Genomic DNA, 23,399 nt, shown 5'->3' on the forward strand with positions numbered 1-23,399 from the left:
ATAAAAGCCTAGACGGTATTTTAATAGAAAAAAACGACATATTAAATATCAAATTTAGTGTAGTAGACTCGGATTTATCTTTATCTTTTAGATTTATGAGAACACAAGGCGAAGTAGTAAGATTTCCGACAGCACTTGAAAGCAGCATTGTTACACCAGTTGCTGCCAGTGTGCCGCGGCCCCTTTAAGAACCTCCTGGGTGTGGGGAAAGGGGGACGTTTTTTTTGCGTCCGTAGCCAGTTGGTTACGTTCAATTTAGCTTTATCTTACACTCTCTGCGAATATTTGTGGTTTGATTTGTGTCTCTTTTCTATTTTAGTAAGCTGTACAGTTTAAGAGACGTATTTAATCGTTGAGTGAGGAGGGGATGGTTTTATAAGATAGCTTATGCTGTCAAACCGAGGGGAAGGACAGAAGGAGGACTCGTGAGAGGGGGAAACGCTTCTGAATGGAACGCGTCCACAGGGCTTCAGGCCGCCTTTCTTTAATTACGACTTGAGCAACAAGGAAAAGTGGAAAAGAGGCGCAGGCTCCGGTCAAAATAGAGTCGAACCAGCGCGTGAGGCGAAGGAAAGAGGGGAAGTGAGTGTGGACGGTTCCTCTTCTCTGTTTCCTTCCCTCCACACCGGACCAGCGGCTCTTCAGGCTCCGTCAGGCTCCCACGGACACCATGGCTGCTGCTCCCCTGAACAGATGGGACCGAGGAGGCGCCTCCACCGAGCAGCAATGAGCGGAGGAGCGTAGGCTGCTGGGATCACCAACACAACCTCAGTGACTCTTGTTGTCTGACACACACACACACACACACACAGAAGAAGAAGAAGAAGAAGAAGAAGAAGAAGAAGAAGAAGAAGAAGATGGGGCATCCCCCTCTGGAGTTCAGTGCCTGCTACCTGGACAGTCCGGACTTCAGAGAGACCCTCAAGTGCTACGAGGTGGAGCTGGAGAGGACCAGCAAGTCCCTCAAAGAGCTGATCAAAGATGGCAACAGTGTCATCACTGCGATCAGGGGTGAGCGAGCTTCCACCCGACCTGACTTGGGTTTTTAATATGAGCAGCAGCTTGATTTGCACGGAGAGTGTGTGTAGTGGTGTGATGGTGGGGGTCAGCATCAGTGGGCCCTTTGTATGAGTCCATGTGGGAGGTGGAGAGGCTCTTTCAGGGAGGTGCCAGTAGTGCTCCCCTGGGATCAGGCCAAGCAGGCTGGTCTGAAAAGCTGGAGCTGGTGCAGATGTGCAGGATGAGCCACGCACCACACAAGAGCTGTCTCCCCACTGCAGTAACTATACCTCTCCATGTGTTGCTTCCCCACCTACCATCTGTGTGTCATAACCCTGCTGCTGGTTGTAGAGTCCCACTGATAGTATGGACCAGAGCCAGGGGACGCAGCACTGTAGATGTGTATATGTGGGTCAGTGTGGCACTACTACTCATGAGGGAGATCTCTGTTTGTTTTGTGTGACTGGCCAAGATACTGTCCTCTCTGCTGCCTTCACAACCAATGACAAGCGCTCCCCCCTCGGAAACAAACTGTCATTGTAGGTGCTGCAGAGTGGTGAGGGTCCTGTATTCACTGCAGATAATAGCCTGAGGTCACGAGCACTAATTGTTGGGGTAAACTGCACTGAGAGATATTCACGAGCGTCACATTCGCTCTCTCAACACAGGACGATCAGGACAAAGTCATTTAACAGAAAGCACAATTTGTTGATGGAAAAAACGTGTAACGGTTGAATGATGGGATCAAAAAAAAAAGATCCATTGCTTAAAGAAGGATTTCAAATATGAGAGGAGGTTTTCCTCAGGCAAAGTGATCCACAGAACTCATCTGACAGAATCTGTTTTGTTTTAGTAATAAAAGCCAGACGTAGCAGGGGGGGTAATGTATTGCATCGGCCGCACACTGGCTGCTGCTGCTGCTGCTGCTCTGTGCTGCCAAGGCAGTCGTTCAGACTTTCCTCGCAGAGATAAAAAGAAAAATGCACAGTTATAATAATCCTGTATTTTTTTGGGTTCTTTTGAGAGATTTGTACGTTACAGTTAAATGAACTTGTGACTGAGGCCTGTGGAGCTCCAGTCAGTTGATTTGTAAAATGACTTAATCTTGCTTTCTTCATATTATAGGTTATTCTGTGGCCGTGCAGAGGTTTTCTCAGACCCTCGGCATGTTCCAGCTCGACTTCATCGGTGAATCCCTGACCGACGATGAGATCAACATCGGTAAGCTCCTACAGACACACTGATAATAAAAACACAGAAGTTACAAACTTTTAAAATTATGACCATGAACTGACTTTCAGAGAACTTGCAGTTTCTTTCCATTTACTTTTCCTTGTATTTGTTATTATAAATTGAGCAGAGTTCTACATCACAATCAGCTGTTACAAATATTTTTGGCAGCCGAGTGATGATTCCTCAACTCGAATGTGAGGAATCAGGAAATTAAGTGGTTTGGAAAAACAGAAACTTTAGCCTTAGAGGTTAATGACAATAAGAATAGCTGGAAATACTATAATCATTGACTCTCTCAACTCCATGTTACTGCTGAAAAGTTTTTCCGAATTGCTGCGACTGTGTTTCCTGCATCAGACACTTGAGATAACAATGTGCAAAGTCTTTATTCCAGTCCTCAGCATCTCTGTTGTTTTCTCCTGCAGCTGAGTCGTTCCATGAGTTCGCTGGTCTCCTGCAGGAAGCGGAGCACGACAGGATGATGCTGGTGGGTTATCGGTTTCCTCCATGTTGACTCTGCATCCTATTTGAAACCTCATTAGATCAACTAATATCAACATCGGATATTTGTCTGTGTTGGTTGAAATATGTTATAACATGTCCACTAGATTACATTGTGTTGGTGTAAATGTGTGTTCCTGCTAAGGTGAATACTGGTTTATTTATTTTGTTAGTTCCTCTCTTGGTTTTCATGTTCCTTTTTGCTAACGGATACATTTCTCTTTCTGTGTTTGTATCATTTCTGCTTCTGTTTTAATGAACACACTTTCTCACGATAACCGAAACAACACTGATTAATTCATTCTCTAATGCAGTTGTGTTGTAATATCATTGTCGTCATTATATTGTTTTCACGTTAAGCGTTTTCTTTGTGGTTATTTCACATCCCTTGAACTTCAGCTACAATCTCATCTTTGTTTCGTCCTCACAATTCAGCAGTGGAGACACAAGTAGCAGCACCTGCTATTAAACCGGTTTTTCTGGATGCAGATCAAATATTTTAAAGCACGAGGTCATCTGGTAAATTGTGCTTCTGAGAGGAGAAATTACATTTTCACGCCTACATTTCCTTTTTAACATATTCTTCATGTACTACTTAATCTACAGACTTTTACACCTTACAGAGTGAGGTCCTCACAAATTTCATTTGAGGCTTAATACTTGGTTTTAGTTTCGGGTTTGAATTAGGTTTAGGTTAGGGGATGCATTATGTCTATGAGTGTCCTCTCAAAGATAGAAGAATAAGTTTGTTATAGGCTGTTTTTGGTGATAATCTTCAGAGCAAAAACCTGTTCTTTGGGGACACCTTGGGGGTGAAAGGTGTGTCCCCTACTATGGGACAACTATGAGAACGTCTGTGTCCTGTGTGACCTGCACCACAGTAACAGCCTCTTCATATTTACTTGTCCAGGTGCAGAACGCCTCCGATCTTCTCATCAAGCCGCTGGAGAAGTTCAGAAAAGAGCAAATAGGAGTAACTAAAGTGAGTGTTTCTGTGATTCCGCTGCTCTGCAGGTGAAATGTGGCTCATTAACATGAATAAAGGAAGTTGGCACTGGAAACTCTCTGCTCCAGTGGGTTCATAGCTCGATCTGTTTCTGTGTAGCGCAAATTAAAACTTTTCTGAACTGCTACATGTTCCTGAGTTGTTGTCAGAGGATGTCAGAATCTACTTCCCCTAATCTATTTCTAAATATATGAGAGAAACAGCCACCTGGTTAACAACAAAAAGATGCCGGTGTCTTCTTCTTCCTCTTTGACAAGACTTGCTATGTTACATGTTATGTGTAAAGTCGAGGAGGAGTTTTCTAGTTCAGAGCAGCTCATGTTTTTGCATCTTGAGTCATCAGGAAACTGTGTGATATTAGTTTGATTATCCAGTGTGACATTCAGACGCCTCTTAGACTGCGATGTGGTTTCCCTTCAGTGTAATGATTACCCAGCTTTTTCCATAACTGTTCACTGTTTTGATGATATATGACTTATTCAGGTCCTAGATGCCCTGGAAAATTAAATACTCTCTTCAAAACAATTACTTTAATGTAAAACTAATGTAATGTAAAACATTTCTTTGATTGTTCCAGGTAACCACACACTGCATTTCAATTATAATTTGTCAGTTATTCAGTATTTGGCAAATTTTAACAACAATTCCTTTAATTACATCTTAGATTAAATTAGTAAAAATTGTTTAGAGAAAATAAGTGTAATAGTTCACAACAAATAATACAAGAGTCAGATCAGTGATTTCCAATCTCTGTTATGCCCACAGCCCTTTAATATGATGCATTGATTTTAGCTGATTCTTTTTAGTTAAACTATTTTGAGTTTGTTTTGTTTGCCATTTATTTACTTTAAGTTTTTGTTTTACCATTTAAATAAAGTGTAAAACATTTATCCAGTAACTGCTTTGCCTGTTTATCCAATATTTTTATTTCATTTTGACCATATAGACTCCTCTGTTCATCTAATAGCAGGTTTTAATGTTAATGTCAGTGGATCGATATCATATAAAACAAATCCTAGTTTCTTCATAATTAAAACAAATCAGTGTCTCCATTACATACTTTGTCCACTTGAGAGTGCTGAAAAGTTTATTTTTTCATCTGCAGAATCTCTCATGCAGCATGTAGCTTGGCCTCCATCATTTAAACAAATTTATGTTATGTAAAAAAGGAAATATGGTTAATATTGTAATTAACCAAAATCTTCATAGTAACAGTTCTTAAGAGGAAGTCATGATTAGAGGACATGATGACTGAACTTTTCTATGAAGCTTTTTTGTTTCTCTCTATACTATGTTAAAATGTTCTTTTAATCATATGAAAATGTTTCTAATCTTCCCAACTAACATATGTCCTGCAGGAAAAGAAGAAGAAGTTTGAGAAAGAGAGTGAAAAATATTACTCTCAGCTGGACAAACACCTGAATATCTCTGCCAAGAAGAAAGAGAGTCAACTTCAAGAGGTCGGGTGAAGTATACAGACAGTTTGGTCTTTTTTTGCCACATCAGTCATGTCATAAAATGTAGAACTGAGAGCTGCTGACTGAAATGTCCTTTCTTTCTCCACCGCAGGCTGATGAACTGTTGGACAAAGAGCGGGTGAACTTCTACGAATCGTCAGTGGAGTACGTGTACCAGATCCATCAGGTGCAGGACAGGAAGAAGTTTGATGTGGTGGAGCCGGTGAGTGTCGCCTGTGGTCTCCCATACTGTTCCACTTCCCTGCCCCCCCCCACATACACAAACACAAACACATTCACACACATACATTCGACGAGGGATCGAAAGAAAAAGAAAAATGTTCTTAAATTAAAATCATCACCCATCCATTCTTCCTCTGTTGCTCTTGACTGCTGTGATAGTTAAGTAAAGTATGTACTCCATGTTTCGGGTTGGACAGGTGCTGGCGTTTCTTCACAGCATTTTAACGCTCAACAACCTGACAGTGGAGATGACTCAGGACTTCATGCCTTATAAGCAGGAGCTGCAGCTCAGCTTGCAGAATGTGAGTGTTGTTGCTGGCAGAGAGCAATGCCAGTGATGAGATTTAATACCCTTTAATAGGGCGACTGTAACTTTCCTGAGTGCCGTCTGTTTTTGTCTGCAGACAAGAAACCACTATGAGAGCACTCGTGAGGAGATGGAGGAGCTGATGAAGAGAATGAAGCAGCCATCGCAGATCTGTAAAATGCACAATTTTCTGCCAGTGGAGGGTTACCTGCAGTGCCAGGAGAAGTGTAAGTGCAAGTTGTACAACACCGGAGCCTGTGTTTTTGTTGTTTGAATTCCATCTGATATGATCTCTCTTGTTTGTTTTTTTGTTATTCCTCTTCACAGGGGCTTTGGGGATGACGTGGGTGAAATATTATTGCAAGTATCACAAGGAGGGAAGACTGCTGGTCATGGTACCTTGTGAACAGAAGCCTACAACTAAACAGGTGCTTTTTGAAAAAGAGTGCTGTATTAAGTAGACTACTGCAGGGTCTGTTCTAAACCTGCCTGTTTGGAATTGGCCGTTTGTTTGGCCTGTGTTGACGCTGGTTGCAGCTTTTCTTTCTGAAACCATAAATGTGACCTGCATTAATTGAGCTGCGGCAAGTAAAGACCTGCTGCTGGACCCAATCCACAGAACCTTGAAGCTGCACCACTGCTGCTGCACAAAGAGCCGTTCACCTGTTAAGACTCCGAACTGGAAAAAATGTACAAATCTCACCAAATTCAACACTACACCTCCTTGGGCCTTTAACAATACACATGCCAACTGTAAAGCTGATAAAATGAACGGTTCCTGAGAGATTCGTTCCACAGACATATAGACAGAGATTTCTGGAATATGGCGGCAGTATAAGCTAGTATGTCAAACTTTCAAAGAAGACACTGGCGCTGTCCCCCTAGGTTATCCATTCTTGGTCGTTACCCATCACAGGAAGTAAAAACACCTTTTCCTGTAGGTTATCCAAGCACATAGAAAAAGACATGTTAAACTTGGTCCACAGACTGAAGGCAAACTGCCCCACCCCCACTGACTGCAAAGCTCTGTTTGCCTCTTAATTAAATATTGTGTGTCCAAACCCGACCATGCATTTCCATGGGCCCTTAACAACACAAATGCCAAGTGTGAAGCCGATAAGATGAATGGTTATCAAGATATGCGAGCCACATACAGAAAGACAGATATTTCTGGAATTAGTAGATAGAAGGTATCAACTACATACTACATACGTCAGAGTATTAAAGGTACACAGATAAACATCTGTGTAAACATCTGTGTACCTTTCATACTCTGACGTCTACAGTAGCTTTAACCACTTACCTCAGATTCTTTCGTCATCTGTCTTTTCTTCTAAATGTCATGAATACCAGCACCTCTCTGACTTTTCTCTTTTTCCCTGCAGGGCCCCACGCAGCTGACATTGAAGTCTTGCATTCGCCGGAAGACAGAGTCCATAGACAAGCGCTTTTGCTTCGACGTGGAAACTATCGAGAGGTTAGCACAAAACACAAATTTGACAGAGTGTGAGATGAGGCAATAGGAAAGCCCTGTGGGATAAACAGGTTGGGGCGACGGGGTGAACAGGTGGTTTCCAAGGACAGAGTGTGAGGGATAAATGGACCGTAGCCCAAACAATCCCTAAGCAACAGGCACATTCTGCAAACAGATGGCAAACCCAGTGATTTCAGGGGGAAAGAACAGCTCATATTTGTATAAGCGGGCCATTCAGTACTAAATGCATTTTAATAGACACTTCTTTGTGTCTGTGGAGATAGTTGTAGTGTCAGCGGGGTGTTTTAAATGGTTTAAAAGCTGCTTGAATTATGCATTAAGAGCTTGCAAAGTGTCTGAATGTGGAGCAACTGATTTGCGTGTGAATCTGAACAACATAATGACTAGACGGCTGCTTGATAAACTCAAGGTGTCTAGTGTAGAAGATCATATCTGACCTTGACCTTTGACCCCAGAAGACAAGAATGAACAGTGATGTATTTTACTTTGCATACCCCTCTAACCCCTAACCCAAAGAGGACAAACAAAAACAAGTAAAATAAAACATTAAATGTTATTATGGGCAAATGTTATCTAAAATCTAAGACGGCAGATCAAATTACACAACAAAAGGAAAAGGACACAAGAAACATAATTAGTAGGAAAAAATAATTCATGCAGTAAAAGTGTGTTTTGAAGCCCCATCACCGTCTTCAGTCTTTAGCGACACAAATCCATCAAATTATCTCAATTCACGTTTGCACGCACTAATACATGACAGAAAAGTTACTTATAAAACTTCGTAAAAGGTTTTTAATTGTGTGTTCATAATTACAGGTTGGCAGAAATAGCTTTAAACCCGCAGTTATTTTCGTTAACAATTGATTCAGTCGCCTACAAGCTGTAAAATTTGGCTCCTGATTTTGTTGCTTTCACTTGTCGACAGATTGCATCAGTGGATTTTCATCATCTCTTCATGCTATGTCTTATTTATCTCCTGCTTCCATCAGCACCACACAGAACATGATCACTTACTTCAAACACGTACTCAGTCCTTTCTGCTGTGTTCTCGTTATTTTGTCCACCCTCTAAAACGTGTGTGTGATTCATGACACGCACAAGCTTGACAGATGGGAGAGCACTATTCACTGATGTTAGGGACTGTAGCTGTGCTTCCTGTGACTGAAAGATTTCACTGCAACCTTTGTCTCCTTCATGGCATTTCTGTTACCGTTTCCATAGAAACACGCCCGTTACTTTCCAGGCTCTGTCCGAGGGGGACAGGAAGATGTGGATGGAGGCCATGGATGGAAAAGAGCCTGTGAGTTATTTCTCATCTCATTTATTCTTATATTTAGGATATTTTTTTGTGCTTTGCCGTCAAAATACTGAAAAGCAATGCAGCGACTGGGCTCACAAATTCAACCCCCAACATCAGTTTAGGATTCCAAAGCATGTCAGAGTCTATCCAAACTGTATTGATTTCTTTTTTTGGGGATAAAATCTCCCTAGATGTTGGCAGATAGTTAAATCTGTAATCACAACTTCTTTTGTTAGAGGCTACAATTGTTATTATTATTGAAATGCATCATTTACAGCTCCCTGATTGGATCACACCTAATTAACTGTGTTCTATCTTCACAAGACAAATCAATTAAACCCTGGAGAGAAAAACTGGAACAAATGATAGAGAAACAAATTAAGTTGAGCATATTAATTGATTATTAAACTATTGTGAAAGACAAGTCACAGCTCATGTTTGAAATCTGTTAAGTGCTTCAGGATATAGGCGTGAGTGATGTCATTATGGCTCATTAGTTCATCAGTGTGTGGCTAAAGGATGGCTCCTGGCTTGTCGTAATTCACAGTTTGAAATCATGTGTTAATTCTTGAATATCAGTTCGAAACACTGTTTTGCTTTCGGTGGTGCTCTGTCAGGTCTCTTTAGTATCAGACGGTTTGATGGTGGATGTCGTGTGAGGTGTGGACATACAAACACATAAACAGTCACTGTCAGAGGATGTGAAAATAACTGAAGGTACACTTTTCAGTGCCCTCTTCCTGTGCAACTTCCTCAATGACTTCTGCATATGATGAACATTTCATAATAACTTTAAGGGGACTGCAGGGCATGCACTCTACTGGGAGCCATTAGAGTTTATTTAAAGGTTTTTATTATAGGTGTTTTATTTATGTCCCAGTCATGGTACACGGAGAAGACAATTGTGGTGAAAATAATTAGTTTGGAAAGATTGATTTACATTAATAAAAAGTCATAAAGTTATTTAAAGAATGTTATCTTCACATGTTTCAGCTTCTCAAATGATCATCAGTGAAGTCATTGCTGCTTGTCAGCTAAATATTGCTGACCACAGTTGTTTTTTTTAGATTTCATGAACCAAACCACTTATCAGGGAAATGATCTGCAGCTCATTCGATATTGAAAATAACTTTTACACGCGCCCTTGTAGACAAACTTTGGCCATAACGTTAGAGGTTCTGTGCCCGTACAAATATCCCCAGGAGCTGTGGAAGCAGAAACCCTCCTGAAAGCGGGCAGTCAGCTCATCCATTACAGGCCACAAGTCTGTTTTGAAATTTGTCACATCTCCAGACCAGGAAAGGGTTGACATGCATGAGCCCATGTGCCAAAATGCCAAATGTAATTCTGCACTTCAGATTCACTTCAATTTCCAGTAATTGTTTTTTTAAACTGTTTGGCATTAAAGTGCAGGACAAAGAGCAAGTGCCTCTCCAAACTGTGGTTTCAATTCAGGGGATAACAAAGTCATTCAAACTCTGGATAGAGACAGTAATTTCTGATTTTTCAGTCCTAAAGCGAAACACTTACAGACGTAACGTCAGGTAACGTTTGCACTCTGCACTTTGAATTGCCTTGTTGTTGAAATGTGCTGTACAAACAAACTTGCCTTGCTTTAGTACACAGTCAAATTATTTTAAGCTTTAAACTGAGAATAAGCAGTGGTTCTTCACTCCTCAACTGAAGTGGGGTCTGCAGCTGCCCTGTAGCTGTCCCTGACCTCTGACCTTCATTGGTGGAGGAGAACAAAAAGTTATTTGGGGTAGAGTTGGATCAAACGTTTATATAAAATATTAATAAAACTTGACAGATGTGTAACAGACTATGCATTTGGTCACTTTGCATTTGTTTGTTTGTTTTCCATGCAGGAATTATTTTCTTATTTTACTTAACACACTCATTCCATTTCCTTTCTTTTTGCATTATTATTATTTAAATGTTATTTAAGTCTGCTCTTAAAATTTGACATAATCTGAAAATCGTTCCCCTCACTTATCCTGGAATCTTTCACTGTGTCCTGGAGGCAGTTTTGTGCTCTTGTATCACCATCAAGTCTCATACATCAGTCAGGCTCTGGTGGATTTTTCCACATGCTCCACATTCTTCACTTTCCTTTTTGCATTTTTTTTCATTTCAGATCTATCACTCCCCAATTCACAATCAAGCTGAAAGTAAGTTGTTTTTCCTCAGTCTGAAGATGAGTTGATGAAGACAGACACGGTGATGTCTCATGTCTTTAGTTTACATCTGATGTCACTGAAATATTCTGAATAATATATATTGGAGAGCCCCTCTTTGCTAATTTTGTTTGTCTTTGTTTATGTCACAGTGGAGCTGAATGAAACTGGATTCAAATTTGTGCGAAAGTGCATCAACTATATTGAATCAAAAGGTAATGGTTCCTATTAGAGACTTCCCTGCAGCATGGCGCTCACTTAGTTTGCCTCTATTCCCTTAAGGGGGCGTAGTTGAGTCATAGATTTTGATGCCAATCCTGCAGGCTGCTCTCAGGAACAAAACATCCCCTCAATCCACTTGTAGATGTCTAAATATCTGGAATACAGTCTATTTAATATTGGTCAGATTTTTGAATCATCATATCTGTATCCTTTGCTCATTATGAGACGGTCCTTGAAGATTTGTTTCTCTGTTTTTTTTGTTTTTTTTAAATAATGATCCTTCCCATTATTTCAGGCATTTTCTCAGTGTATGCTACAAACTGAATATTTCAACTCTATCACGAAGGCAAATGTGGCTTCATAATTTTACAGTCACAATATGTTTTTCCATCACTGGTATTCATCTTGCAGTGAATTGAATTTAGTGCTCAAACCATGATCATGTAATTTGACACACGATCCAAGGGTTGGATCATTGTTTGGTGTCAAACCAAATAGTGAAATGAAGCGTTGATAATCAGGAAAGAACATCTGTATCTCAATTCAGGCTCATGCAGACTCTGAAAAGAAGCATGTGGTACATTTCCACAACTCGGTTTTTGTCCAGATTACACTCCCTTTTTTTTTTTCTTACCTCCCCCCTTCTCCTCTCCTCTTTCCAGGAGTGACACAAGAAGGAGTGTACCGAACAGTTGGCAGCAACATCCAAGTGCAGAAGCTCTTAAATACCTTCTTTGGTAAGGAAATAAGCCTGTGAACATGTGCTACATCAGTCCATCCACTCGACTGGCTCCTCTACCTGACTCTGCAACGTAACGGGTTCTGCAGCTTTTTGTGAACTTTGGATGTAAAATTGACAAGGGGGCCGGACGCTCGCTCTCAGTTTGCCTGCTCTGGAGGGGCTTTGACTCTTCAAGTGGTTGTAAATAATATATATTTAAAATAAGAATGCATGAAAAAGCTATGCCTAATTGGAAAGGGGTCATTTGCAGTTACAGAGCAACAGGGAACTGTGACTCTACTCCATGTGCCTTCTAGCTCTGAAAAGCTTTACAGCCTCTCTCATGACTTCCCGGCTCACAACTTACAAGTAGCGGATCTTTCTGGTTGTATCATTTTTGACTGCTAGCTGCTGTTTGTAGAGAAATGAAAGCTCTACAAATTCCACTGTGCACTTGTTGCTCATCATCCTAATGTAGACAAAGTTACGGTTGGCTGGTGAACAGAGTGGAGCATTTAGCAGCTAAAGAGATCAACACAACCCTGATTGGACTAAGATTTATCCCATGGACACAAACATGACTCCAAATGAGCAGTAAAGCTGCTGCATATCTTCTGGATGGTGCTAACATGTCAGAGCTGGCTTTTACTGCAGGTTAAACGTCTGTTCCTTGATTTACATCTAGGGATTTTCCTCCATAGGACACAGACATGTTGACTTTTCATAGTAGTAAATGCACAAACAACATTAACTGGCATTGGGCATACCTCCGCCAAGGCCCAACAGTCGCCTTATGAAACCACATTTAAATCTGCTAAATCCAGATTTTATTTGGATCTGCACCAAATTGCACACACTCATAGAAATCAGTTCCCTAAATGTACCTTTTTTAATCAAGATGGATTGTCTTACAAATAAGTGACAATGTCAAAAAAATCCTTGATCCGTCACTTTTTTTTTTTGCAAAAGTCAGTTCTTCCCTGACCTAAACCACATCCTTCCACCACGTGGAAATTCGCCCAGTATTTTTTGCTTAATCCTGCTGACAAACAAACCAACCAAACAACAAACAATCGGAAAGGGGTGAATAATCCCCTTGGTGGAGGTAGTGAGTATGAATAACATCTGGACCCTGAAAGGGAAGCAGCTAAATGGAATTCAGCTTTCATTCATTGGATTATTTACTCCTGTGCTTTTCCCACTCTGACAATCTGATTTAACTATTCTTTTAGCTCTCGGCCCCACGCTGCATTTCTGTTATCATTATTTAATCAGAGCTAACATGTGTCACACTCAAATCTAATGCCTTTTATAAATCAAGCTACTGATCACAGGTGGTTTTCAGTGTTTACATAAGATATGGTATAAACCGTGTTAAATATTTGGTACTTGTTTGTTCTGATTTGCTCCTTCACAGACCCCATAAATCCAGCTGATGTGGACCTTCACAGCAGCGAGTTGGATGTTAAAACCATCACGAGTGCATTGAAGTTTTACCTCAGGTGGGTTTCTCTATATATTGACACATGTAAATGCACCATATCATTCTTACTATACAGATTTTGTTTAAATTTATTTTTGTAATGATCAAAGCTGAATATTTGTTCTGTATAATTAAGATGCATTTAATTATGAATGAATAAAATCTAATCATAATTTAAAAAATGTGTTACAATTGGTTATTAGTCTAACTTGCCTGAAGGTTTGGTGATTTCATTGCTGCACAGAGATCTAATATTCAGATTTTCAGATTAAGATCAAGATGCACAAAACAAACAGTCTTCTATAATTACAATAACAAATGCGGCCTTGACAGAGGTTTCGCTTTCTAGTATAATAGTGTAATAAGTGAGTCCAGACATTTTAGCTGTTTCATGTGGTGAGTTGTATCACACTGTGTTCTCATGTTTCTTTATTTATTTATGTGCAGGAGTCTGTCTGAACCACTGATGACCTACGGTCGACACACGGACCTCATGCGTGCTGCAAGTAAGACATGCTTTGGAAATGATCCAGTGCTAAAATTAGCTGAGGTTGTCACTATCTCTGCCCCTGCTATAAATTTTCCTCTTGGAGCTTCTGTAGATCTACCACTAAAATATATAATTTCTTATGTAAATGTGTAAATGTGTTCAACTACTTCCTCTTAAAAACAGTTTAGATGTCACAGACGTCAGGAAGGTTAGTGCTTGCTATGCACTCATGCCGAGAAAAAACTTTCCCTTGTGTGAATTTTAGAAAATCTTTTCAGATAGTTTGGACAGTTATTCTTCTTTACTCTTGTTGTAACAGCAATTGTAACTTCTTTTTAGTTTTGGGTTAAATGTCGCTCCCTGGGAGGCTGGGCTTAGACATGTCTACCACACACCCACCACCCCACAATATCGAAGTTATCCACATTGTCTCCCCATGAGCGACGACTCCAGGAGCAGCAGCAGACACACTTTTACGATAGAAAGGTCATATGAAGCCATTTAGCCCGTCAGCATAGTCAGAAGTTTCAGCCAGTGTAGTGCTTTAGGGGTTTAGTTTCAGCAGGGAAATGAGAATGATTTGAAATGAGTGTGTAAATATTTTCAAATTTGTATACATGTCATAATGTGGAGACGTCCCAAACGGTTGACTCTCCCAGCAAGGTCCAAGAGGGTTTGAAACACTGAGTGAGCCATAAATGTAGATTCTTGTATAAATTTGGTAAAAAATAGGATATTAATTGATGTTTTTCACCAAAGAACACTTGTATAATTTAGTTCACAGCTCAAAAAACGTAATTTAAGTATCACTTAAAAACTGTAAGCACTGCCTTGAGGTATGATAGAGTGCGTCAGTGCTGTGCAGACTGTAGGTTCAGCAGGTCCTCAGGCAGGATTATATCACTGTGGTGACTAAAGGAAATCTAAGCCCACTGTTTGTTTTTGTCTGTCACACCACTTCGCTGTCAAACAGAGACGGCAGTGAGTTTAATAGCATCAGCCTCATTTCGCTGTGATGTTACAGGTGGTCCTTTACACAACCGGTGGCTTCAGTTTCCTGGAAATTCTCATCATTAAATGAATGGGGGCCTGACTTTGTTATGGAGAGTTGGTTTTGTTAGTCTAGTTCCATTACAGTGGATGTCTGCATCCTCCCTCATGTTTATATGTGTATTTGTATCATTTATTTACATATTTATCTTCACACATTCAAGGTTCATCCTTTTATAAACTTTGTGTTTTCTTTGTCACAGAGTCAGATAATCTGGACTTTCGACTGAGTGAGATTCATTCTCTTACCCACAAAGTACCGGAGAAGAATCGTGAGATGCTGGAGATGCTAATCAAACACTTGGTGACGTGAGTGCCGTCACCGGGCTTTGTTGTCATTTACTGTTTCTACCAATCGCAGAGGTCCTCTGAGTTAATGTGTCACTAACTGGGCCAACAGCTTAGTTACATTTTATCCAGCCCGGCTTTATATTTTTTGACAGTGTGTGCAGCCACAGCGATGAAAACCTCATGACCCCTTCTAACATGGCCGTCATCTTTGGACCCACGCTGATGAGGGCGAAGGAGGAGACTGTCGCGGCCATGTTGGATATCAAGTTCCAAAACATTGTCGTTGAGATCCTGATAGAGGACTACAAAAAGGTACGGTTTCAATCTTTTTATCTTTAAAACATCATTTCGTTTATTTCACAGCATTATAGGCTGCATGTGTCTGAAACACAAGCTGCTGAACCCAAGTGTTACTGTAACCTCTTTTCTCTTGTGATTACAGATCTTCAGTAATACGCCAGAGGACAGCACCGCCCCGCCTGTCCCTCCTCCGCGGATCACCCCGAGAAAGCGGCAGCCCATCACAATCTCCAAGCGGCCACCTCGTGTTTATCAACCGCTTAGTCACGACAACTACCAGAACACTGAGAGTAATTATTAGCCTCCTTCCTCGGGGCCTGATTGTCGCTGTCATCCTCATCATTATCTCATTCTGTCTGTGCTGAACATACATTAGATTACTGCAGGGTCATTTCTTCTGGAGTATAGAGAAAACTGTGCTTTACTTTCCATAACATACTCCATACAGTTATTACATATTTTCATAACAAAGTTTTTCATCTGCCTGTCAAACTAAAATCTACTTATTTTCTCTTTGTTTTTTTTTTCTTTTTATACCCTTGATTGTTGATAGTTAAAAATCTCATGTGGTTTTATTTTTTTCAAATAAACTTATCTTCTCTACATTTTATTAGTCTTTTATTGAAATGCCTCTGACTAAATCATGTAATTTTCCTTGGGTTTGAACTGCTCTTTAAGTGGGTGTGACTCCATCATCTCATACACTGTGGCAGAGAAATGTGCAGCACCTGCAGCTTGTCCTCCCAGTGTTGTGTGATATTTAACTCTTCTTTACTTACTCTTGGTTTAGCCAAATAACCACCTCTGTATGATCAATCCAAAGCTTGGTGTGCGAGTGTGGAATTCTTTAACCAATAATTTCGGTGTCATCTTAAATCAGTGATGTGCTAGCTCAGTAGTTGTATCACCAGATCACATGGTATTGTATGTGATCTTTTATGCTTTTTTTCCCATCTTTTAATCTTGCACATTGACAGACATATTCATTACTTGTCTCTATGTTGAGCTCCACTACAAACAGTCGCAGCCTTGCATAATTGTTATGTGGTTTCTTTGTAACAGATGGTCAGGAGATCAGTTCCGCAGCGGACGTCACTGTGAGCCCCGTCCCCCTCCAACGGACAAAACCTGCAAGCTGTGCTCCAATGATGCCAAAAGACCCTCCTCCGAGAGTGCCGCTGATGCCCAGGCCATCGAACCGCCCCGACAGACCCCCGGACTCTGACGTTGGGAAGGTAGACGATACGAGGCAAAGGCCTGATTCCTCCTCTGCAGCAAACGGGGAATCTGGAGTCTATGTGAGCCGAGTACCTTCTTTCCAGAGCAGGAGACCACCTCCGAAGGGCACGTCAGCCAACAGAGAAGGTGTGTGTGTGTGTGTGTGTGTGTGTGTGTGTGTGTGTGTGTGTGTGTGTGTGTGTGTGTGTGTGTGTGTGTGTGTGTGTGTGTGTGTGTGTGTGTGTGTGTGTGTGTGTGTGTGTGTGTGTGTGTGTGTGTGTGTGTGTGTGTGTGTGTGTGTGTGGCTGGCTGGCTGGCTGGCTGGCTGGCTGGCTGGCTGGCTGGCTGGCTGGCTGGCTGGCTGGCTGGCTGGCTGAAAATGTCTTAAAGCTTACTCGCTTATATGCAAATGAGTTCCCCCACATATAAATCAAATCACAATAGCTTTCCATAATTAAATAATTTGTATGTGTGATTTGTTGGTCAAATTCAACATAATTGAGTCATTCTCGTTTCATCAATGCATTTTGCCATCCAAAATCCAATTTTCTTTTTTTTTCCCAACGATTTGTAATTGATTGTTGCGGTTTGTTGTTTTAGTCGTGGTTAAAACTAAAACACGTCCAGCTGTTCCGGTCTTTGCTCAACAAATGAGAAAGTAGTTGATTCTTTAATTGGTTTAGATGGTTTCTAAACGAATAAAGACTTTTAGCTTCATTTTATTTCACCCAAACAGTGTCACTAGGAAGGAGATCATCTACAGAATGTGGAAGCATATGTGAGAGTTTGTGGTGGATGATCAATCAGTCACTGTTACGTTGCAGATCCAAAGTCTTTGCTCATTATCTCTGCCAGGGAGGTTATATTTTCACCCATGTCCATTTGTTTGTTGGTTGGTTTGTAAGCAAGATTACACTTAAAATATGGGTCAGGGATGAGCCCATTAAATTGAGTGTGGATCAGGATCAGGGGCGGATCCAGGATAATTTTTCTCTTATCTTATCTTATCTCTTAAGCATAGCGAGATATGGCCTTTTTCTACATTTCTGTTCATTTCTCAGGGACTAGTTAATTGTTATGTTAAATATCTCGGAGAGTAAATAAGTGTTGTAGACTTCAGCTCTCTTTTAGGTCAGTAGCGTATCACTGAAAGGGAATGCTGAAGCAGTGAGCATGTTCAGCTCACTCCTGTGGCTTTACAGCCTGAAAAGAAACGCCCACACACACACGTTTCCAGCAGCAGCAACAGATCTCAGACGATTTCAGAAAAAAGGCTGTAATCACCCTCGATACTACCTGATCTGCACCAAACGGCAGACAGAGAATCTGTTGAACCTAGTGAGGTTTAATTCTCAAATTTCTGCATGTGACCGTGCATCATCACATGAAGCTTGAGCATTGTCTTTGTTTTTCAGGAGATTCTGATGGTCTGACCAGAACGAAGTCCGCAGAGAAACATGCCATTTGCAGACCCCCAGTGAGGCCTCCTGAGCCCCCCTCCAGACTGCCCGCTGCACAAAAGCCCCAAACTGCAGCCAGCAGCGAGAGCTCGGCCGTATCCTAGTAAGTGCTCCTCTCTGATACAAAAGCCTGCGGCCACTTATTTTTGCATTCTGTTAGGTATGAAAATGCAGAAGTGTACAATAAATACTCCACTGTCAGAGCTGCTGTTTTGATTAAAAAGGAATCATTTCCTGTAGAGAAGCATCACACAAATGTCAAACCCACAAAACTGGTGGGCATAAAAAAAGCAAAGCTGACTGTTGGATCACAAATGTTTGAAACACAAGATGAATCATATGTTTATCTACAACACTAATGAGTCAGTTTTCTTCTTTTTCTGCAGCGTTGCCTCTAAAACTAAGTTTTTTGAGAATGCCTCCAGGAAAGTAGGCAGGTATGTAAAAAACATTTATTTTGCTATGCTCTTGTTTAATATTAAACCCATTAGATATGTGTGTATAATAGTCGTTAATGATTAGTATGGCATAATTGGTAATAGCCATATCAAGTGAATGAATAATATCATTCTAAAGAGTTAACTCCACATTATAAAAAATGTTTTGTGCTTATGACTGTTTGTGCTTCCTGCTCAGACAGATGTGCAGCACTCCAGCCGTAGCTCTTCCCTCACACGCTTGTGAAATGTCTGCTCTTTTTATTCCTCCTCCACTCTTGGATTATTTTTCCACGTTTTTTCTAAATAAAATACCTACGCACACACGCATATACACAGACACTGAGTGGTTGCACATTAGGCCTCTCCCAATTTGGCTGATGCTACTGATGATGTAATAATGGCACCAGACACGTCCGACACAAAACAAGTTCAGAGAGGGAGACTGTAAATCGGGAGTGGGAGGGTTTTGTGGAAGTTTTATCAAAGATAGTTTAGCTCTTTGTTTATTTTAATGTCTTTTGTCAGTGTTGGATCCAGTTTGCATGAATGTGTCCAAAAGAAGGAGGCTGTGACCTCTGCTGATTGTGGCTTTAGTGATTGTTGTCCCACAGAATTGGTACTTTTTAAAAGGACTGTTGTGTGTTGGTTTATACACACTACAATACCAACATGCAAATACAGTATCACCACCATAAATATGTTTTTAAACTGATTTATTTGTTTGTTTGTGTTTCTTTTCACTTCTAATTCAGTCCACCGACCTCTCCGTCACCATCAACAGCGACAAATGTAAAGAAAGAGGTGAGAGTTCCTAAATTCCCTCACCATATTGGTATACAAAAACTGGAACTTAAATGTGCACTCATGTATTTAAATTTATGTAAGACGTATTTTCTTTGTGTTATATCCTCAGAATTGAAGTTGAGGAGATGTCGACCGCGTCGCATGACCTCTTCGTGTGCCGTTCGGAGCTCACTGAGCTGGAGGGAGTCGCCGCAGATGAATTCAGTCGATTTTGATCTCGGCAGTTAAATTGAGGTAGTGACTCTCGACGCGCCTGGACTCGATGATAAGAATCCTGTTGTGAGGCGACACAAAAGTAAACTGAGCATTTGAATGAGCTTCTACGGAAACTTTGTCAGTGTTTGAAAATTAGAATGAAGTAAATGTATTTCTTTTGCCTTCCACATCAGACAACACTGATAATGTCACAATGTTCTGTCGTTTTACAGTGTTTAACTGTTCAAATGAAACTTTTATATGTGGGAACTAACTATTTTAATGGGCTATGACTCATCCTTATTTTTAACATTTGTTTTCAGCAGTGTGAAATAGCTGTCCCAAAGAAGACTAATTAATTCAAACTGGCTCAAATCAGTTAAATCAAAAATACTGAAATGTGGCATATAGGTCTTAATATTTACCTATAGATATTGTGGCTATGCAAAGCAATTGAGACAAACTCTGTTTAGAGAGAGAACAGTTGAAGATTTTATGTCAGTATTTAAACAAACGAGGATTTCAAAAAGAAATCTGAGAAGATTTAAATGTTTGTCATGGAACTGGACAATTGAATTCATCTTAAGCTACTTCTCACAATGGAGTTATGACTATAAAAGCTATTTTAATCAGTCCATTACAAAAAGGAACATTTTAATATTAATTATCTCAGCGGAGACGGAGCTTGTCACTCCGAAATAAAGCACTTTTAAAAAGGCATTAGAAAAGTATTTGCTAAAAAGTGTCTTGTGTATTAAAGTCAGTGTAGTTTAAGTGTACATATAATGCTAGTGTTAGTTTAAAACCTCAAGTTCTCATTCCCTCACTTTCTCACCATGATATCAGTCATGTCTTACTCTTGTAGGTAGGTCAGGTTTTACAGAGTTGTCTTAGATTTTTTAATTTGAAGAGGTGATGTTTGCTGGAACTTGTTGCACCAAAAATGTATTGTTGGGATCTGAAAGCAGGTCAAAATCAACTTTCACGCTCTATACAGAAATTAAGTTAAAATATCCAGGATACGAAAGCCCTCATCTTGCATATTTGGAGCCTGGGTAGTAGTAATCGGCGGATGGAGCCACAGCAGCGAGGTCCTGCCGACACATGCGCTCGAGTCAGTCTCATGTCAATCATGACATTTCACCCCGTTTTTATAGAATCAAATAACTAATTAAAACAAAACTTACTGAAAAAATAAGCACTTGCAGAAACATCAGTGTGATTAAAAACTGTCAAAAAGACCACTTTGATAAAAAAAATTATTTGACACGTACTTCGAATTTTTTGTTTAATCTATGTCCCATCCACAAACATAGAGGAGACAGGATTTATTCCCAATACTGCAGTAAGCCACCAGGGCAGGATCAAGACGCCTTGGCTTCACTTTTGGGGGGCAGTCATGTTGTCCATTCTTAATTGCAGTTAAAAATTGTATTGAATACAAAATTGTCTTCAAAACTGATACAAACTGTTACAATATAAATAACACTCCATTTTCTTTGTTTTGTTCTTAACATGGAAATGTTCGTTTTACACTTGCATAATTTTTTGGGTGAACCCAAATGGAAAATTCTGTTTGCTCTCTGGTTTCCAAAACAATAAAAAAATGAAAACAACACGCTCTTCCCTTGACCACTGTGTATTTCCGTGCACTTCTGTGTTACTGTCTGATGACTCTGATGACCCCTAACCCTAACCCTAAAGTTGTTAGTTGCGTTTAGTTTGTATTCAAGCTTTTGAACAAAGTGCAAGAACAGTGTGCAGAGTTGTGACATAGGTGAACAAATCAGGGTGCATCTTAAAACTATTAAACAAGCCTTGATTTGGTTTCATTCATACAGGAGCAATCTCAGTGACATCTGGTACTGCATTCTCTGACAGTGGATGGATTGTTATTCATTTTTCACATCCCTCCCTCCATGTGTTGAATACTTGAAGAAGCCTCAGAGCCTCTGACTTTGACTGTGATCTTCTTTCATCTTTGTCCCTCCTGCTTTTTAGGAGCGTATTTGATCTTGTGGCTCCATGTGGTTTGACCTTCATTCACTCCCATACTAATATCCTGTTTCAACAGGTCAAACATGCAGAAGCAAAATATAATCCAAATAGCAGTTAAGTTAAAAAATTATGGCATGAACTTTTCTACCTACAATATTGGTAATGAAAGAGAAGTAGAAAACCCCTCTCAGCATTATGCACTCAGCAGTTATCTGAATAAAAAGCCTGTTGTAGACATTGTATTTATTTTGTCATCCACTCCTCCGACCACATTCCATCCTCCGCTGCCAGCCCGAGCCAGTCCTCCCCACCTCTGCCTATTTCACTGCCTCGAGGTTTCTCACAGCTACTGTGACTGTACCATCCTCTGCAGCGGCGGGTGGTTGGCCCACATCAGGGTCAGGTGGAAATTCCCCTGCTGATTTCAGGCCAATTCATAATTATGTTGAGCTTTGGTAAATTAACATGCGGCCAAGGACTCTCACACACAAGCAAACATGCTCACACAAGACCAAAAGTAGGTGTGTTCTCAGTGAAGCAGACTCACTGTTTACTGGCTCTTCAAACCTGCATCCAAGCTGTATTTATTGCTAATGTATCCCACTGGTTTGTGAATGTACTACCACCTGAATCTTGTTAAATCGCCCCTCTATTTTTTCCATTTATGGCACCATGCTACCAAATTTTCCTCATTGGTAACTGACTATTACTCCAGCATGATTAAAACAGCTTGTTTACAAAGTGGTGTTGGTCTTTGGAGAGGCCGGAATGTTATAACATATTCACAGCTTTAATTCTCCCTCTCCGCTGCTACTGAGCAGTTTATGTTGCAATCCAACTATTAACTATTAGATTGAAATGAAAGTTAAGCCTCAGAGCTTATTTCTCATTACTGTTTTGGTTGTGGAAATGACAAACCTCAATACTTCACTACTAGAAATTCAAAACAAACATCTTTAGAGTCAGAAGTATTTTTTAATTGCTTTTAAAAGATTATGCAGCTTTACATCTTTTTGAAAAATACACAAATTGGAAAAACACACAGCAGGTCACAAAAGGTATAAATCATACAAGAGATGACTGTAAAAGTCAAGTGTCCACACACCAAAACGGACGATAAACAAATCAATATATACAGTTACTGTTTCATGTACAAAGAATGAGCTTCATATGCAGTACACCGGGCACATACCAGCTACTGTCCATTGACATACAACAAAACACAGCCTACTGTGATTCAGTCGTTTCAATATTTGAAAAAAAAACCCAGGGTTATCGAGAGTATGTGGCTCATTGAGATGCGCGAGGCACCAGCACTGGTAATGCCTTCAGATTCCACCCTGTCTAATGCATAATAAAGCTATACAGGATTAATAGAAACAGACTACTGCATTATTTAGAACAGTGTTATTATCAAGATTAAAGAGAAACAAAGTGTAACTGTTAAGAACAGTCGTACAACATAGTGCATTCAGGAAATGTAGAAAGGCTTGAAGAATATCGGTTTCTGGATTTTATCCTTTGATTAAAACTTAAGCATTTTCCGCTTATTTAAAATACAAATGCTCGAAATCAGATTAGTGCTTTTGCACAGGAATAATATTTTATCTGGGTTCCTGTCTTAATCACATGTCTGTCTAGAGTGTCTCAACTGACAGGAGACACGTCTTTATCAAGTTTCAGGGCTATAATTAGTAGGTGCATTCGGGTCAAGGCTCATGCATGAACTATACTTGTCCGTAGCGACTAGATCGCCTCACCTCCCCCCACCCCTTCCTTTTCACATAGCAAATTTTAATAGAAAAAGACATGAGGACCTGTGCGGATGAAGTTAAGTACAAGCTTCACTAACGTCAATGGATGAAAACTGTCATCTTATCACCGTGCACTGTACAACACATTTTTCATGCCTCTTGATAGTGTCGCCATCGTTCAATGCAGGGGACAGCTGTCAGATAGTATAGAACACAAACAGGTAACTGGAGGAACACATGGATGTCTGAGCAGTG

At 40.3% G+C, this 23,399-nt stretch overlaps 1 protein-coding gene across 2 annotated transcripts; it reads left to right on the forward strand.

Annotated features, from left to right (window-relative positions):
- Positions 1-220: 220 nt before the first annotated feature.
- LOC117773939 (oligophrenin-1-like) lies at positions 221-19,473 on the forward strand. 2 transcript variants are annotated; one of them, XM_034605827.1, is made up of 25 exons: positions 221-805; positions 841-1,011; positions 2,125-2,220; positions 2,658-2,719; positions 3,644-3,715; positions 5,098-5,199; positions 5,309-5,419; positions 5,637-5,741; positions 5,844-5,973; positions 6,074-6,174; positions 7,132-7,223; positions 8,463-8,541; positions 10,679-10,712; positions 10,871-10,933; positions 11,603-11,677; positions 13,079-13,163; positions 13,592-13,650; positions 14,888-14,993; positions 15,128-15,287; positions 15,418-15,565; positions 16,338-16,640; positions 17,909-18,056; positions 18,340-18,390; positions 19,146-19,194; positions 19,307-19,473. In XM_034605827.1, exons 2-25 carry the CDS (start codon positions 858-860, stop codon positions 19,310-19,312), a joined length of 2,391 nt encoding a protein of 796 aa, XP_034461718.1. In that variant the 5' UTR covers positions 221-805; positions 841-857; the 3' UTR covers positions 19,313-19,473. The 2 variants fall into 2 exon arrangements, with proteins under 2 accessions (XP_034461718.1, XP_034461717.1); XM_034605826.1 differs by having other exon boundaries at positions 221-800; positions 838-1,011.
- The last annotated feature ends 3,926 nt before the right edge of the window (positions 19,474-23,399 follow it).

Source organism: Hippoglossus hippoglossus, chromosome 14 (genome assembly GCF_009819705.1).
Source record: "Hippoglossus hippoglossus isolate fHipHip1 chromosome 14, fHipHip1.pri, whole genome shotgun sequence".
Classification (NCBI taxonomy): domain Eukaryota; kingdom Metazoa; phylum Chordata; class Actinopteri; order Pleuronectiformes; family Pleuronectidae; genus Hippoglossus; species Hippoglossus hippoglossus.

Bases quoted from the DNA above. Each gene is read 5' to 3' on its own strand.
- LOC117773939 (XM_034605827.1), top strand. From the start codon at position 858: ATGGGGCATCCCCCTCTGGAGTTCAGTGCCTGCTACCTGGACAGTCCG. The intron at 6,175-7,131 runs GTGCTTTTTGAA...TTTTCCCTGCAG, and splicing joins AGAAGCCTACAACTAAACAG to GGCCCCACGCAGCTGACATT. The intron at 8,542-10,678 runs GTGAGTTATTTC...TTTTCATTTCAG, and splicing joins CCATGGATGGAAAAGAGCCT to ATCTATCACTCCCCAATTCA.